This window comes from Raphanus sativus, chromosome 5 (assembly GCF_000801105.2).
Source record: "Raphanus sativus cultivar WK10039 chromosome 5, ASM80110v3, whole genome shotgun sequence".
NCBI lineage: Eukaryota > Viridiplantae > Streptophyta > Magnoliopsida > Brassicales > Brassicaceae > Raphanus > Raphanus sativus.
Window position 1 is genome coordinate 9,516,970 of NC_079515.1, and position 16,679 is coordinate 9,533,648.

The 16,679-nt window shown below is 36.2% G+C and overlaps 3 protein-coding genes and 2 long non-coding RNA genes across 5 annotated transcripts; 1 reads left to right on the forward strand and 4 right to left on the reverse strand.

Moving 5' to 3' along the window:
• Positions 1-3,171: 3,171 nt before the first annotated feature.
• LOC130494655 (receptor-like protein kinase At3g21340) lies at positions 3,172-5,670 on the reverse strand. The gene is made up of 10 exons (XM_057010159.1): positions 5,543-5,670; positions 5,384-5,455; positions 5,245-5,316; positions 5,086-5,157; positions 4,812-4,990; positions 4,483-4,700; positions 4,254-4,380; positions 4,118-4,183; positions 3,844-4,033; positions 3,172-3,702 (listed from the first exon to the last, which is right to left on the reverse strand). Exons 3-10 carry the CDS (start codon positions 5,262-5,264, stop codon positions 3,294-3,296), a joined length of 1,281 nt encoding a protein of 426 aa, XP_056866139.1. The 5' UTR covers positions 5,265-5,316; positions 5,384-5,455; positions 5,543-5,670; the 3' UTR covers positions 3,172-3,293.
• On the reverse strand, positions 5,278-10,057 carry LOC108859556 (receptor-like protein kinase At3g21340; the record flags this gene model as incomplete). Its single annotated transcript, XM_057010160.1, has 4 exons — positions 5,278-5,455; positions 5,543-5,687; positions 5,779-6,263; positions 9,474-10,057. Coding segments are annotated over 4 exons (1,290 nt in total), but the record flags the coding sequence as incomplete, so codon positions are not given.
• A 1,665-nt stretch (positions 10,058-11,722) lies between these two features.
• Positions 11,723-12,253, forward strand: LOC108858163 (uncharacterized). The gene has a single exon (XM_018632127.1). The coding sequence runs from the start codon at positions 11,723-11,725 to the stop codon at positions 12,251-12,253; it is 531 nt and encodes a 176-aa protein (XP_018487629.1).
• Positions 12,254-13,530: 1,277 nt separating this feature from the next.
• On the reverse strand, positions 13,531-15,351 carry LOC130512766 (uncharacterized). The gene is made up of 4 exons (XR_008946350.1): positions 15,234-15,351; positions 14,458-15,131; positions 13,713-14,333; positions 13,531-13,631 (listed from the first exon to the last, which is right to left on the reverse strand). It is a non-coding gene; the product is annotated as an uncharacterized LOC130512766 (long non-coding RNA).
• A 1-nt stretch (position 15,352) lies between these two features.
• On the reverse strand, positions 15,353-16,450 carry LOC130512767 (uncharacterized). Its single transcript, XR_008946351.1, has 3 exons — positions 16,073-16,450; positions 15,699-15,983; positions 15,353-15,587 (listed from the first exon to the last, which is right to left on the reverse strand). It is a non-coding gene; the product is annotated as an uncharacterized LOC130512767 (long non-coding RNA).
• Positions 16,451-16,679: the final 229 nt, after the last annotated feature.

Here is a 16,679-nt window from a genome sequence, read left to right on the forward strand (position 1 = left end):
TTCAAAAAGAAAGAGTCTGATGTGAAGAATGTTCTTGGGATCTTTTGGTGAGAGATGTGAGTTGGGTTTGACATTGAGGAATAATTAAATATCTTGTATGTTTGGGAAAGGGTAGAACAATGGAGATTGAGCATTGTATGCATGAGTTGATCCCTTTCTTAGATATATTATGTGTAATGTCAAAGCTACTGTGTTTTGAGAGTAAACCACCTTAAAAGATTATTTTTTTGAACCTCTGATTTCACTTGCATTAAAGCCTTTGTCTTACCAAACCAAATGACTTGGACCAGTTGACCATTTGTGAGATGTCTATTGAGTTTGCTTCATAAATGTTAGAGAGATGTGGATTTGTGGTTTGTAGATACATGGTTAATGAGTGTAGAGATCAAAGGAGCTGAGATAGGCCTAGAGAAGTTAGAGATGGATAAAATCTTTGCTCTTGCTATTTGGTATGATTATGCAAGGTTGTTAGGTTGAGAACTAAGAAGAGTTTCTTTTGGTTGTGAGCCCCCATTTTCAAACTTCTTCTCTTTGGTTCTTGAAAGTTTACTTGTGGACAAGTAAAGGACTAGTGTGGGGGAGTTGATATCTTGCATATTTGCATTGTTTTAGCTATTCTTTCATATGCATTTTCATCATATAGAATAGGATTTAGACATGTCTAGGTTGCATTTTGCATGCATAAGTCTCTATTAGGTACTGGAGTGCCAAGTGAAGTTATTGGAGACATTTGGATGTGTTTGGAGCTCAAAAGAGGTGAAAAAGGTGATCATTGGACGAGCAAAGCACTGGAGCGACCTTCCCGGAGCGACCCTACGGAGTCGCTGTGCCCCACCTCTCAGAGCGACCTTCCCAGAGCGATAACTCCAAGTCGCTCGCGTTCTCATCACTCGGAGACACGAAGAAACAAAGTCAGAGCGACCCCTCGGAGCGACCACCCGAGGTCGCTCCCGAAGCCAGAGCGACGTGCTGGAGCGATTCTCTGGGGTCGCTCCGCGTCACCAGCTGCACGATTTTATTATTTTTGAAGGACCTTTTTGCAATTTATTGTGCACGTTTTTGCACTGAAAAACCTAATGTTTAAGTATGTTGTAGCCACCTTTTGGCAAATAATTTTTGATCTATTGAAGAACACAAACTCTCTCAAGAAAAAGATTTATTTTTGGCTTGATTTGTGATTGTTCTTGTGATTTCTCTTCTATTTCTCTATATGATTCATCTGAAATCCATCATGGGTTTAAGAGGAATCATGGAGATTAGTGAGTAATCACCTTTTGGATTCATGGGTTAGGGTGATTAAGGGTGATTAGGCTAGTTCTAGGATGTTTTAGGTGTAGATCATACTTGTTCCTTGCTAGTAGAGTGATCTTAATGCATCATTTGAGTAGGCCACTCAAAGGGTGATCTCTAGGCATTTCCCACCCAAAAGGTGTTTGATGAAATGTCTGAGTCAACTCTCCTAGGCTTTTAGTGTACTTTGCCAAAGAGATTTGTTGTTAAAGATGCTAAGATAGCTAATAGACTTGTTAGTAATGATTGCTTGCATGTTATTCAACCAAAGACATTTGATGTTTGAGACATGTTAGCAAATGAGCATTCATCTAGACATAGAGCTTGCTTAGAATTGTGTCTAGGCTTAAGGTTAATAGTTTGATTGATTCATTTGTCATCCTTAGTTCGAAACTTGATCACCCAAGGTCTGAAATCCCTATACCCATGAGTTCTCATTTCCAATAGCTTAAAAGTATCATTTCTATTACTTGCATTCTAGTCTTAGTTTAAAAACCATCAATTTCACTGATTGCACTTAGATTAGGCAAATACTTGCATTCTCTCTGTATTTGAATCCCTCAGATTTGGTTCGACAACTTACTACCACTATACTATCATTTGACTTAGGAGCCTCAAAACTCCTAACATCACAGTATTTTTGTTGCTGTACTTTGATGGTCATTGAGATCTCTCTGTTACATCGTACATATTGTTTTCTTCTCTTCCACTGGGGTGTTATTAAATGGATTGTTTTATATAAAACTTGGGGGTTGCAGAGCCAAAGCTTAATGGTTGAGAAGGTTAATAAGAATATTTTGTTCTTTAATTTATAATCTAGAAAGGAGTAAATAAACTTTTTGTCCTTCAAAGATAAATCACTTATGTTCTTTGGGTAAAGGTAGAGAAGAAATTAGAAAAAAAAAACGTTGGAAGATGCCATTATATTTTGTGGTCTGTTTCCAAATATATAAAAGTGTTAGAATTGGTTAAGGGAAGAGGTGAAAAGTGGTTAATAGCTTAAATGAATTCGGTTTTGGTAATGGTAAATAACGGTTTATTCCAGTGGCATTCTCTTGTAATTATTGAAGAAAATTTAGGGTGAAAATTTATATGTACTTCAGTTTTAATAGTATAGATGATTCTCTATATAGATCACAATAATATCAGGTAGTTTAGACACAATTTAACAGTTATATTTGTTATTATGTTACTATCGAATAAATGGTTTTGTTATCTATTATAATAAATAGTACGTATTAAGCGGTTATGATATTTTGTATATTTTCAGGATTGTTTAAGACGCTCGTAGCAGAGCTATATATGTTCATAGAGGAGAATGTATTTTGTAGGAGATGTGATATATTCTAGCAACAACTAAGAAATATACCAAAATTTAAATGACAACCTTAAACAGTAGATAAAAAACAATCCCTGAATTAATAGATTAGATATATAGCTCACGAATTTGGAGTTTTAAAGTTACAAATTTTCAGAAAAATTATGTAAAATCTGAATAACTCAGTTTAAGAAATTACGAGATTATATGTTTGGAATATTTAAACCAGACATTTAATTTACAGAGAACAAACAATTTACATGCACATAGTAGTTATCAGTTTTACAGTTCTACCGTTTATGAACAAACCAGACGTTTAAGGTAGAAAAACAATAATTTAAAGAAAAATAAAGGGTTACATGCATATCCGTTTGACAATTTACCTTAAGGGATGCTTTTCTTCTTGACACTGCTCCCGCGAGATCACATACATTTTTATTTTATGTTTTGGGCACCGTTGGCTTACGTGCAAGAAGTTGGTAACCATTTTTCTCTATTGAGACTCCTCCATCGACATCATCGTCTTACTTTTCTTACAATAGATTGAGGTTTGGCTACTAATCTTGATTGCAATACAATATCATATTACTCAATGACACAAATTCATTTCAGAAGTGTTTAAATAGTTAAAAAAAAGAAAAAGAAGATTAAACCAATAGAACAAAGAAAATATCATTTTTGCTGTCTAGCAAGCATCAGGGATAGTTCCAATACCAAAGTTCATTCTCACTTCTATAGAACTCTGTGAGTTCATGTTTTGGCTCGTTCCTTCCCTTGAGTTTTCATATGCCAAGCACTCGTTTAATTCGGTAACGACTTGGGACATGGTTGGTCTTCTAGCAGAAGAAGGATTTAGACACAACATTGCTAGTTCAACTACTCTCCAAACAGAACCAGAGTCACAATTTCCATGGAGTTTTGGATCCACAATGTTTTGGATGTCTCCTTCTGTAAGCATTAACCCAACCCATTCTGAAATGTATGGTTTTTCACGATTTTGATTGATTACAGGCTGATTTGTGATGATCTCTAATAGTACAATTCCGAAGCTATAAACATCACTTTTTTCGTTCAACCAGTTTGTTCGATAATACCTGCAAAATTGTTTCTTTATGCCATTAGAATAGAAGAGAAATATGCAAAAATGTGGTATATATAAAGCTATGAATGAAAAACAGAGTTTATACTTAAAGTAATTAAAACAAAATCAAAATCAACGGCCTCATACAACTTACTCTGGATCAAGGTATCCAGGGGTTCCAGCAACAACCGTGGACACATGAGTTTCTCCTTCAACCGGAAAAGATCTCGAAAGCCCAAAATCAGCTAACTTAGCCTGAAAATGTTCATTCAATAATATGTTTGTGGTTTTGACATCCCTATGAATCATAGGTGGTTTGCATCCATTATGCAAGTATTCCAAACCTATGCAACAATTTTCATTTTTAGCAGGGTTTAAGAAAATAAATAGAATAAACAAGATAGTATACATCAAAACTCATATCAGACCTTGTGCAGATTCGACGACTATTTTTAGTCTAGTTTCCCAATTCAGAAGAGACCCCCCTCGTTTTCCTATTTCAATCAATATATGAACATGTTACCATACACAAATTTGGTCTTTGTAGAAACTCATAATACTTACCCGACATATGTTCTCTCAAGTCTCCGTTAGCCATGTATTCATATATGAGAGCCAGATTTTCTCCTTCATCACAAAATCCAACGAGGCGAACTAAATTTTTGTGGTGAACTCTGAGAAGAAGTTCCACCTAGAAGTGTAGAAGAACCATAACAAAAAATGTAGCATTTCATTGTTAAAGCACCTTATTGTTTTCTATACATTTTTAGTATAGAGATTTGCTAAAAGTTACCTCTGCTTTGAATTCCTTATACCCTTGAGAAGATGAGTGTGAGAGCAATTTAACAGCTACTTGTTCAGTACCATTTACAGTTCCGTGATAGACCATTCCAAATCCTCCTTTACCAAGGATTCTTTCAAAGTTATTTGTCATTGCTACAACCTCCGAGTAAGTAAATCTTCTGTTTTTCGTCATTATTGCCGGTACTGAAGATCTGGTTGTTCTAGGATCTGATACATGCATATAACATGATAGCCAAATGTGATATGAGTTTGAAAACATGCATGTATTATGAATATATTGCAATTTTTATGTAAATTAAAATGGTCTGTTTTGTATACCTGCACTGTTTGGTGTCTTTTTCTTCCTGAATACAAAAAAGAAAGCCAAAGCAGATCCAAGAACAACCAGGACCACGACCGATACAACAATAGGTACTACACTATTCTTTTTCTTGGAACCAATGGATTTGTTAGCACATAATTCATCCGCACAAATAAGATCTGGGTTTCCATCATGACTGTAAGTTAATTACCAGTGATGTTAGTTAGAATCGAACAGGCTTAATATATTCATGAAGAAAATATATATGGTATATATATGATAAAACATTACATTAGTCTTAGTCCTTTTTTCTTAAGAAGAACTTGAGGAATAGAGCCATTCAGATTGTTCCCACTTAAATTTCTGTTAAGATAGACATAGTTAGGAGCATAAGCAATGCTATAATGAAGGAAGCCAACAGAAAAAATGATGGCCACAAAAGCGACTCACATGAGCAAGAGTGATTTCATGCCAGCAAGAAACTCCGGTACTCCTCCAGTCAAATTGTTATTTGACAAGTCTCTGATTACATTTATTGTAAATATGAAATACTATGTTATATAGATAATGCTGTTTACGCTCTACTTACAATTCTTTTAGGTTAGTTAGATTTTGAATGACAGGCGCGATGATCCCCGTTAGTTGACTTGATGATAAATTTCTAAAGACATATTCATGAACACATTTTACGTAAAAATGACGAAACATTGTGAGAGAACTAGCAAAATAATTTAGAGACTGATCTTACAAATAAGTGACTATAGGTGGCTCTGAAGCATTTGCGTTGTCACAGTTTAAACCATCCCATAAGAACTCTATAGGAGCACATGGATCTCCTTGCCAGCTAATCCTACTCAAATTGTAAGTATTTTGGATACTCTTGATAGCAAGAACTGGTATAAAATTCTTGTTAAATCAAATAAACAACTCATGCATAAAAATGAAAGGAGTCATATAGATAGAGGAGATATTATACTGACATACCATCATCTTGGTTTGTTTCCAACAGCGGTAAATCGATCACCGTGTAAATCTCGAAAGCATTTATGAGAGGAGGAAGGGTAGATTTTGACGTTCTTAGTAACTCTACGGTGCAATTTCCTTGATCACATTGTTGTGGTGTGAAGTATGATAAAGTTTCTATGGAGAAGGGTTTAGGACTATAGCGTTCGTACATAGGATCACCATTCACCAATACACTGAATTCTCGGGTTTCGTTCGCCTGTAAAGATTGAATCTCGGCAAAGTGCATGTAGATATAAAATTGGGTCGTCGAAGGCGTCAATAACCATGTCCAGGTGAAATTCCATGGCGCAAAAGCACTTATGGGCGTTGAGGCTGACGCCATCACGACTTGTGGTGGGTTATAACCATTAGAAGTGTTTACGGTGAAATTGGTAGTTACTTCTGTCCATTTTTTCTCATCGAAATTGGGTATCCATACACGATCACTAACATCACTGGGATACCTAGAAAAAAATAGTTTAATCATGTGTTCAATTCTACAAAATTGGGATGAACATTAAGAGCCAATCACTTTGAACTGAACTCTTTAAGTAACTCGAATGGTAGAGAAGTAGTTCAATCGACTCGAAAGAACCTGGGCCAGCCTTAACATTTTAGGTAATCAAAATTTCTAATAATTTAATATTTTAAATGAAATAGTTACACCAAAATATAATGAAATTAGATGTTTTGTCCACACATATTGGCATAATCTTATTATGAAAAATTATTAGTTTTGTGTTTTATTAATTCAAAAACCAGCATAACAAATTATTATTTACATTCTCAGAAAATTTAAATCAAAGATTAATTATCTGTATATGACAATGTTTTTTTATCAAAATGTATATGATTATTATTATGTTGAAAATTTTAAAACACTCACATATTAGGACTATTATAGAAAAAACATTTATACAAAAATATTTCTTTATTAATATTAATATTAATTTTTAATAGGTTTACATTTTAATTTTTAACTTTTATAATAGAAAATACTATTTCTAGATAACAACACAACATATATATATATATATATATATATATATGTATAATTATCTTATTTAAAAAATAGTTTTATTTTGACATTTTTATCATATTAATTTATTATCATTTATCTATATAACATATAAATATAATATTATTAAATATAAAATTTATTATAGGTAACAATGATATTAACCAGTCTAACGTCTGAAATCGAATGGGAAAAATCCTTTGCAAATATATATATATATATATATTAATTAAATAATTTTATTATAAACATAACTATTATATAAATAAAATATTGTTTACATTGTATATTACGGAAAACACCATAGATATTTTAAGAGAAATTGTTTAAAATATCATAAGTTAATTACCATTTTTAAAAAATGTCCTCAACCAAAAATATACTAACACATTTGGGTGTAGGTTTTATTGATTATTGTTTAGGGTTTAGTATTAGGGATTAGGGTTGGGTTTCTAGATGTTTTATAAATATTTAGAAATTTTGCTTAGTTATTTTATCACAAACTTAGGATATTTATGAAAATAACCATTCATTAATGGTATATTTGAAAAGTAGTATTAAACTTGGGTAGAATTGAAAATTTCCCATCTATACTATTAAATCAGAATCCCTAATAGGATTCTACCCTTGATTTTTCAAATTATTTACAAAAGAATGCCACTGATTTTCCTATTTTTTTAATTAAAGTTCGGCCACATTTATGACATCCAATCAAAATCCAGTTTTTATGTGCAATCAAATTACCTTCCCTTTTTAAAAGTTATTTAATGTCTTGCCTTCCTATATTATTGGTAAATCAATATTTTGTTATCACTCAGCCTAATTGAAACCGTAACCATTTACTTATCTTTACAATTTTTTTGTTCCTAACTAATAGGTAAATTTGAAACTAATATAATTAATAAATTTAATTACTATATTCCATCGACCCAACATGTGTTTTTACACCCATTATATTTTTTTGGAGATTTCGTTTGATATTTTTGACTTTACAATATTGTAACATAAAAATTATTCTAAAATTTTATATATTTCTATCTTATATTATGAATTTTGAAAAGTCATCATCGTGGAACCAATTTTTTTAGCCGCCCGGTATAATAGTTAACTAACCATCTCTAATCCACCTCTATTTTCATCTCTATATTTTTTCTCTAAAATAGAGAATCTCTATTATAGAGTTGAATTTACTTCAATGTACATATGTCTATATAATAAAGTTTTTCTATTTTAAAAAAAAATATAGAGGAATGTTACTTTTTGTCATACATTGGAAATGCTTTAGTACTAAGATTTTCTTAAAATACGTAAACGACTTATTAAATGAATATCTTTATAATTTTTTTTATCTATTGAATATTGATCATCATTAATATTTTCAGATATTTGATACTGTAGTATTTATTGTTAATGAAATATATTAAGAGATCTAATAGATATTTAACAGAGAATTGAGATTTATGATCCACAAAAAATTCGGAAACCCAAGCCTTCAGTAAAAAAAAGTTCGAAAACCTAACAAATACTAACAAAAATAATATCCGTATCTAACTTTTTTTAATCGACCCATAGATTTTAAACTTATAAGAATTGGAGCATTTTTAATACATAGATATGTTTGCTCCGCATATCTTCCTTATACCTAAATGTAACAGATTGTCTAAATTGGTTGTATTAAATTATTTAATTGTTAACGAAATCTATGAAAATTCGGGCCATTTAGGCCGAGTTTAATAAGTTTATAAATCCAAATCGAAGCCCAATTTATAGTGTCTCCTTTTTGAAAACAAAAATATTAAAGCATTGCATTCTATTTATTTTAGGTATATTATTATATTTAATTTTGAATATAAATTTTAGTTTCATGAAACATTAAAATATATAATGAATAACTATAATGTGTGTTTAATTTATAAATATAATAGTTTAATAAGTTTAAAATGTAAATATGGTAACCTTTTCAAATAAATAAACACTGCATAGTTTAATTTACTGATTAGAAGTGTACCACTTTTTAAATCCCTTCTCAAAATATATTAGTATTGTAAACATAAACAATTATTTTTAAAAAATATATGCAAATATTATCAATCTTTTATAAACAAATATAAAATCTATGAATATATCTTTTATTTTAAAAAAAAATTCTCTGTTACATAAAACTTTAAAACGAAAAATAATCCCGCTCTTTAAAAGGGCGGGTCAAAATCTAGTATATCTTTAATTATGATGGGAGTTTTCATTAAACTTTTGATCTTTACATACAATTAGACAATTTTAATAGAATGCACAATTACACATGAAATTATTTTACTATTGAATTTTATTTTATTTAAAACTAATTACTATTATAAAATACAAAATCTAAGAAATTGAATGTATTAAAAAAAATTTAAAAAAAAATTACTTAGCTAAAACAAAGATGAACGTTTATTACTAAAAAATAAAATCAAATCGGTGTACTAATATTAAAGTAATTGTTGTATATTAAATTAAATTTTGCAGGAAAATAATTTAATAATCCAAAATCAAAAATAATCAAGTTCGCTTTTTGTTTGGATCGTTTTCCCATGATAAAAAAAAAAAACTCGAAGCAAACTAGAAAACTAAAAACTGAACTTGACTGAATTAAAAGGGCATGCATGATGACTGATACCTTACGGTACGGCTTGCAGTGCTGAAATAATTCCGTCTGAAATGCCTCAGAGAGCCGCTCTGAGTATTGTAAGTACTATTGTTCTGTAATGGTCGTAGCTCTAAGGTATTAATAATAGGATAACCTGTTCCTGTGTTAACTAGACAGACCTGGAGGGACTTAGAGATGGGTTTGTGGATGATCTCCTCGAACATACCACCTGTCCCCCATAGACCCAAATTAATCGTTTCCAAATAATTTGGACCAAGGTAGAGGTCGAAACTCGGGTATTCGTTAAGACCATCGTAATTACCGTACACGAATAAAGCTCTGATAAGATATTTTGTGCCTTGCGTGACGTTCAAGGTATAGCAGTTTCTGGTTCCATCTGGGAAGTACCTGAGATTCCAAACCGGTTTAGGGAAGAGCGACTCGACCTCCTCTTGAACTTTTCCGGTTTTGCCAGTTTGCACAAAACCATTGTCCGTTGAGAATGTTAATCCGGTCTGAACGTCGTTGTAAGGAGGCTCGTTAGGTGGTGACCCACAATCCAAGCTGATGAATCCTAATAACACATTACATAAGCAATCATGTTTCGGACCAATTGTATATAATTAAGAACAATCTTTCAACAAAAGATGTAGTAAAGAAATATAAAGAAACGTGTATGTAAGTACCGTTTTGGTCCTGAGCTTCAATGATATGTAAAAGGGAAGAAAAAGTGATGCATATCAAGGCACACAACCGAAGTGCTTGAGGATGATTCTCCATTATTCTTTAATTGTACATTTACAGAAAAAAAACACAGAAAACTTTTAGAGATGTCTCCGTATTATTGGAAATTGTTGAAAAGCAAATAAGCACCGATGTAGTTTTTGGAGGTCAGTTTATAAAATAAATAAATAAAAAGAGTTCGGTATCTGCGACCAAAATAAAACTAAACTAATACGTCAAAATTATTTTACATTACACAAGTAATTTTAGATCATTTTAAAAGACACAAAGAGTACATGTGGCAACTGGCTTCGCTGGTCCAGAAATGAGACGTGCATCATGCGACACACCCAATACTTGTTATGATCCAAATGGTCGTTGACTTTGACCTTTGCTGTCTTTTGTTTATGTTTCCTTATAATTAATTAGGTTATCATCGGACTAGAGTTCCATAATTGAAACAAAATGTCAACACTCATCATTTATTTATTTGTTTTGGGCAAGCACGTTGCTTTTACGCGGATGCTTCACTACTACAAATTTTGAATGAACAATGGAAATTGCACTAGTCTAACTCTGTTTCCTTAATGGGTTTTGTTTAAGTTGCTTTGTTTAAGTTGCTTATGTCTTAAAAAAAAGCTCTCTAGCACGGTTCCCGATGGAGAATTCCTGGTTCCCGTCCGGTAGCGCTTCCGCCTTCAGTCCGCCGCTTGACACCACTGGTGACAGTCGCTCCCTCGTCCCACCCCACCCCCTGACCCTCCTGACCCATCTTCTCCTTTCCCTGCTTCTCACTACCCTTCCCTCTCCTCTTCTTCCTCCAAACTTTCACGCCGTTCTCTTCGTACTGGCCATTACAAGCCTGTTGAGAAGGCGTCTAGCTCAACTCTCCCTCCAACTGCTGGTGATGCTTCTGCAACCCAGATGTTTCTTATAGTAGATCTGAAATCACTGTTCCCCAATCTGGATCTGAAAATACTGTAGCTATTGTTGAAAACCTAACTTCTGAATCCTTCACCATTATCCCTCCTAAAGAAACCTCTCCAACTTTAACAAACAAAGCATCAGGCGCACCCTCTACAATCCTCCCTCCCCTGCCTACCGACAAAACTAACCTGATCCAGAACCAAAATCCTAACCTAAACTGTCCTGCCCCTCCCTCTAAAACCACCCCTTTACTCACGTGCCCTCCTTCTGTAACAAATCCCCAAAGCCGTTCAATTCCAACTGGTCCTTCTCTGGTAGAAAGATTGAGGAAAAAAGAAGATAAGACTCTTACCAGACTTGCTCCTATCACTCTGTCTGATTCTGGCAGGCCTAGAGTCTTGATTCCAGACAGTGTTTTCCAGAAAGGTGCTGAACTACACAAAGACTTAATTGTCTGCCATTTCAACGGAAGGCCACCTCCGTTTACTCAAATCCAGAATGTGCTGAACCACATGTGGGGAAAAGGTAAGGATCCCAAGTGATTACCTCCGCCAGTGATTGTAAGGATCCCAAGTGATTACCTCCGCCAGAAGATTTTGGAGAAGAATGTGTGGTATATTGGGGACTCAATGTTCCATGCATCACAGTGGTCTTCAGACGGTAGCTCTAAGCCACGGGAAGTGATCCAAATTTGGGCTCACTTAACTGGCGTCCCTTTAGACCTGAGATACAAGCAAGGTCTTAGTCTAGTGGCTGGTCTTATTGGAGAACCAAAAGAAACGGATGACTTTACCTTGAACCTCGTCAGCTTGACATTGTCGCATGTTAAAGTTGAAGTCAAGCTGTCTGAACCACTACCTAGAGTTGTTGAGTTCGTCAGACAGAATGGAGAGATTGTGGAGATTCAAGTAGATTATCCATGGGTGCCCCCCACATGTGCTCACTGCAAAGAACTTGGGCACATATCACGCAATTGTCTTCTTCTGCCTGCTCCTGCAAAGAAAGACCCTCCCCCTTCAAAAAAGGATCCAAAAACTGCGACTCAAAAAACTGCTATACCAGAAAAAACTGTTACCTCACCCTCTAAGCCGCTCTCTCCTACCCTCACATACACCAATCACTGCCCCTTCCTCCTCCTGAAACCTTACCCCTCTCTCTGAGCCAATCACTGCCCCTTACTCCTCCTGAAACCTTACCTCTCTCTCCTTCCTTAAACAATTCCCCTCCCCTTTTGTTCTCCTCCTCTGAGGGTTTTGTCTTCCCTTTTCCTTCACCTGCATCCACAGAAAAAGCCACCCTAAAAAGATCAATCTCAAATCCTAACCTCCAAAAATTTCCTTCCTTCCTAAGTCAGTTAGCCTATTTCTCTTCTCTGCCCCCATTAATTCCCCCAACCCCGCCTGATAAGCCTTTTGTTTCCTCCTCAAAACCTATTTCCACTTCCAACTCGTTTGATATTTTGGATTCTAATGATGCTCTTCATTCCGAGGGGCTTCAAAATCTTTAAATATGTATAGTAAACTATTTTTTTGGAATGTCCGAGGCCTAAATGACCCGGACAAGCATCAGCCTTTTTGTGATTGGCTTAAGAGCCACCAGCCTATTTTCGGTTCTCTTTTGGAAACCCATATCAAAGATCCAAATCTAAGCTACTTAATGGGTAAACTTTGCAATGGGTGGAAGTATACCTCTAACCATGCGTGCGATGATGATGGTAGAATTGTCCTGATATGGAAGCCCTCTGTCTCAGTCCAGGTTCTGCATCAAACCCGCCAGTCACTAACCTGTGAAGTCAGGATCCCAGGCTCACCAATGTTTATATATACTGCCATATATGCTGCAAATACAAGGAGTGAGCGCACTGACCTGTGGGTGGATCTTCTGAACTTATACCAGTCGCTTGATCTCTACTCAGCTCCTTGGATGGTAGGAGGGGACTTTAACCAGGTTTTGCATCCTGCTGAGCACTCTGTTCCAGCAGTGAATTCTCTGACCCCAAAAATGATTGAGCTTCGTGACTGTCTGATTCAACTAGAACTCTATGATCTGAGATACCAAGGCCCTAACTTTACTTGGAGCAATCACCAACCAGATGACCCTATAGCCAAAAAACTAGACCGCCTTCTTATCACCAGCCTGATCCTTCACCTTTTTCCCCACTGCTCATCTAACTTCTTGCCACCTATTTTCTCAGACCATTGCCCATGCCTTGTTGATCTAGCTTTTAAAATTCCTTCTTCAGGAACTAAGCCTTTCAAATTTTATAATTACCTCACAAAACATCCTGACTTTCACCAAGTGGTCTTGCAAGCGTGGACTGAAGCCGGAAGCCTAGTGACTAATCTTTCCGACCTGTGCTGGAAGCAAAAACAGATTAAAAGGGAGTTAAAATGCTTAAACATAGAATTTTTTTCACAAATTCAAAAGAGAGTGAGCGAAGCTAACTGTTTGTTACAAGCTGTGCAGGTACAATCCCTCAACTCGCCTTCCACAATGCTGTTTGAACAGGAGAAAGAACTGCTTCAGAGGTGGCAATTCCTAAGGAGCATAGAAGAAAGCTATTACAAACAAAGATCAAGAATCAATTGGTTGAAGGAGGGAGATCAAAATACTGCTTACTTCTTTAGAGTGGTCCAAATTAGAATGAATTTTAACGCCATCAGATCATTCCATCTCCCATCGGGCGAAGTGATACTAGATCCTCTGCAAATGTCATCCCATGCCATTCACCACTTTCAGTCTATTCTTGGCCCTCTACTGCTACCTCCATCACCACTTCATTCTCCTCCAACATGGTTCCAGTCCCTTAACCTCTACGTGATATCGTTCCAAGAAGCCCAAACTATGCTCCTCCTACCTTCAGGTGAAGAGATCTCTAGAGTATTACTGAGACTTAACCCAAACAAGGCTCCAGGCCCCGATGGGTTAACGTCGGGATTTTATAAAGCGGCATGGGACATTGTAGGCTCTGAGGTTGTTGCATCGATCATACAGTTCTTCACTTCATCATATCTGCCGACTGCAGCTAATGCGACAATCCTAACACTGGTGCCAAAGAGGCCTGGTGCTTCTCTTATCACTGAGTTCCGACCTATCTTCTGCCTAAACACTGTCTACAAAACTATCTCTAGGCTCCTGGTTAAGAGACTGAAACCAATCCTATCTTCGCTCATTATCCCTAACCAAACTGCTTTTGTGAAAGGGAGGTTGCTAGTTGAGAACACGGTCTTGGCTTCTGAGCTGATAAATGGATACCACAAAAGATCAGGTTCCCCAAGAATTACTATCAAGGTTAATATAGCAAAAGCGTTTGATACTCTATCCTGGGATTTCTTATTCAACTGTCTAGAAGGGGTGGGCTTACCTGAGAAGGTCATTGGATGGCTGAGAGAATGTGTCTGTACTACGAGTTTTTCACTGGGCTATAATGGAGCCGTACACGGTTTCTTCAAGGGTAGAAGGGGACTGCGCCAAGGGGATCCCTTATCCCCCTATTTGTTTGTTATTGCTCTCAACAACCTATCACTCATGCTTAACCAGGCTGCAAGAGAACTGAAGTTCAAATATCATATGCGCTGTGACTCTGCCAAGATGACTCATCTTTGCTTCGCCGATGATCTTCTGATCTTCTTGGACGGCTCCCTCCAGTCTCTCCAAGCTGTACTTCAGGTACTCAAGGAATTTGAGCTTCGCTCGGGTCTCGCTGTGAGTGTCCAGAAGTCTTCGTTCTTCTCTTCGGGCCTGACTGATGCAGAACGCGACCTTATCCAATTCACTACTGGAATGCCGCAAGGTTCACTACCGGTTCGGTACCTGGGCGTTCCTCTCTGCACGAAAAAGCTTACATCACTGAACTGTGAAGTTTTAATCCAGCAAGTGAAAGGAAAATTCAACTCTTGGAGTGTAAGAGCCTTATATTTTGCTGGACGCCTGCAGCTCATTAAGACGGTCATTGCTGGAATAACCAACTTCTGGTGTTCATCTTTCGTATTACCAAAAGCTTGCATCAAACGGATTAACTCGCTCTGCGGTGTGTTCCTGTGGAAAGGAAACATCGATGATCGTCACACAACAAGGGTTAGTTGGGAGATAGTAACAAAACCGAAGACTGAAGGAGGACTTGGAGTTCGAAATCTTGACCTTTGGAACAAGGCGTGCATACTAAAGCTGATCTGGCTGCTCTTCTTTGAAGCTGGATCCATATGGGTTGCGTGGTTTACAGAAACGGTGCTTGACGGAGATCTCAACTCATTCTGGACAGTGAAACCGAGCACAAGGAACTCATGGTTGGTAAATAAATTACTCAAACTGAGAAGTGAGATTTTTGGTTGGATCAAACTTAGAGTAAGGAATGGAGAAACTTGCCGTTTCTGGAATGATAACTGGTCAGAGTTGGGCTCCTTGAGAACTTTCCTAGCCACTGACTCGAACTCATCTCTGGGTATCCGAGAGAACGCAACCCTGGCTTCTCTTTACAGGAACAACCACTGGATCCTGCCACACCCAAGATCGGAGAAACAGTTACAGCTTCATGTGCTCCTTACAACAATAGAACTCACAGCAGAAGATGACTATTATGAATGGGAACTGGAGGGTAACACTTACACAACTTATTCCACTGGTCAAGTGTATGGAATTCTATCTGGTCAGGGCGTTGCGGTTCCTTGGTCTCATATTATCTGGATTGCAGGAGGTATTCCTAAGCACTCTTTTCTGTCTTGGCTCTTTCTCTTGAACCGCTGTCCTACTCGGGACAGATTGTTGAATTGGGGGCTTCAAACTTCACCAACTTGCTTGCTCTGTAACTCATCACCAGAGTCTCGGGACCATCTCTATTTTCTCTGCCCCTATTCGTGGAGCTTGTGGTTGCCTCTTGCTCGTCGTTGCGGCCTAATTCCTCAACAACCATGGAATGATATCACAACTCAACTCCAATCATACAACAGCCGAAACTGGAGAGGAAGATTAATCTTACTTACCTGGCAGAGCTGTATCTTTTGGACTTGGCAGGAAAGGAATGGTCGTCTACACCGGAACACATTCAGATCTCCTGACGCGTTGATCCGGCTGATAGATCGTCAAATAAGAGACATAATACTGAGCTATCGTGAAAGGAGCCCTCGCCTCTCATCAAAAATGATGCAACAGTGGATTGCATGACTCTTCAGAACCTCCGTCGAGAAGCTTCGTTACCATCGACGTTCAACTCCCCCGACTTTTAACTTCTTTTCTCTAAGAGCAATTAGTATCTTTGATTTGGGTAATTAAACTACTTTGGGCTTTAACTAGGCTGGCTGGGCCAAAAAACACTAGCTGAAAGGCTTGTATAATTTTATTTTTTCTGCATTTTAAATATGAAATTAAGTTCAAAAAAAAAAAAAAAAACTCTGTTTCCTTTTTTTACAGTGTCCTAACGGCCAACCCTAAACTTCTAGATAGACCATGTTTAATCAAAAGTAAAGAATGTATATGAACCGACATGTTATATATATATATATATATATATAATATTTAAAACTAATAAAACAAATTTCTTTGTATATTAAGCTATTTCTTATATGAATCTACATAGACATGCAAATAATT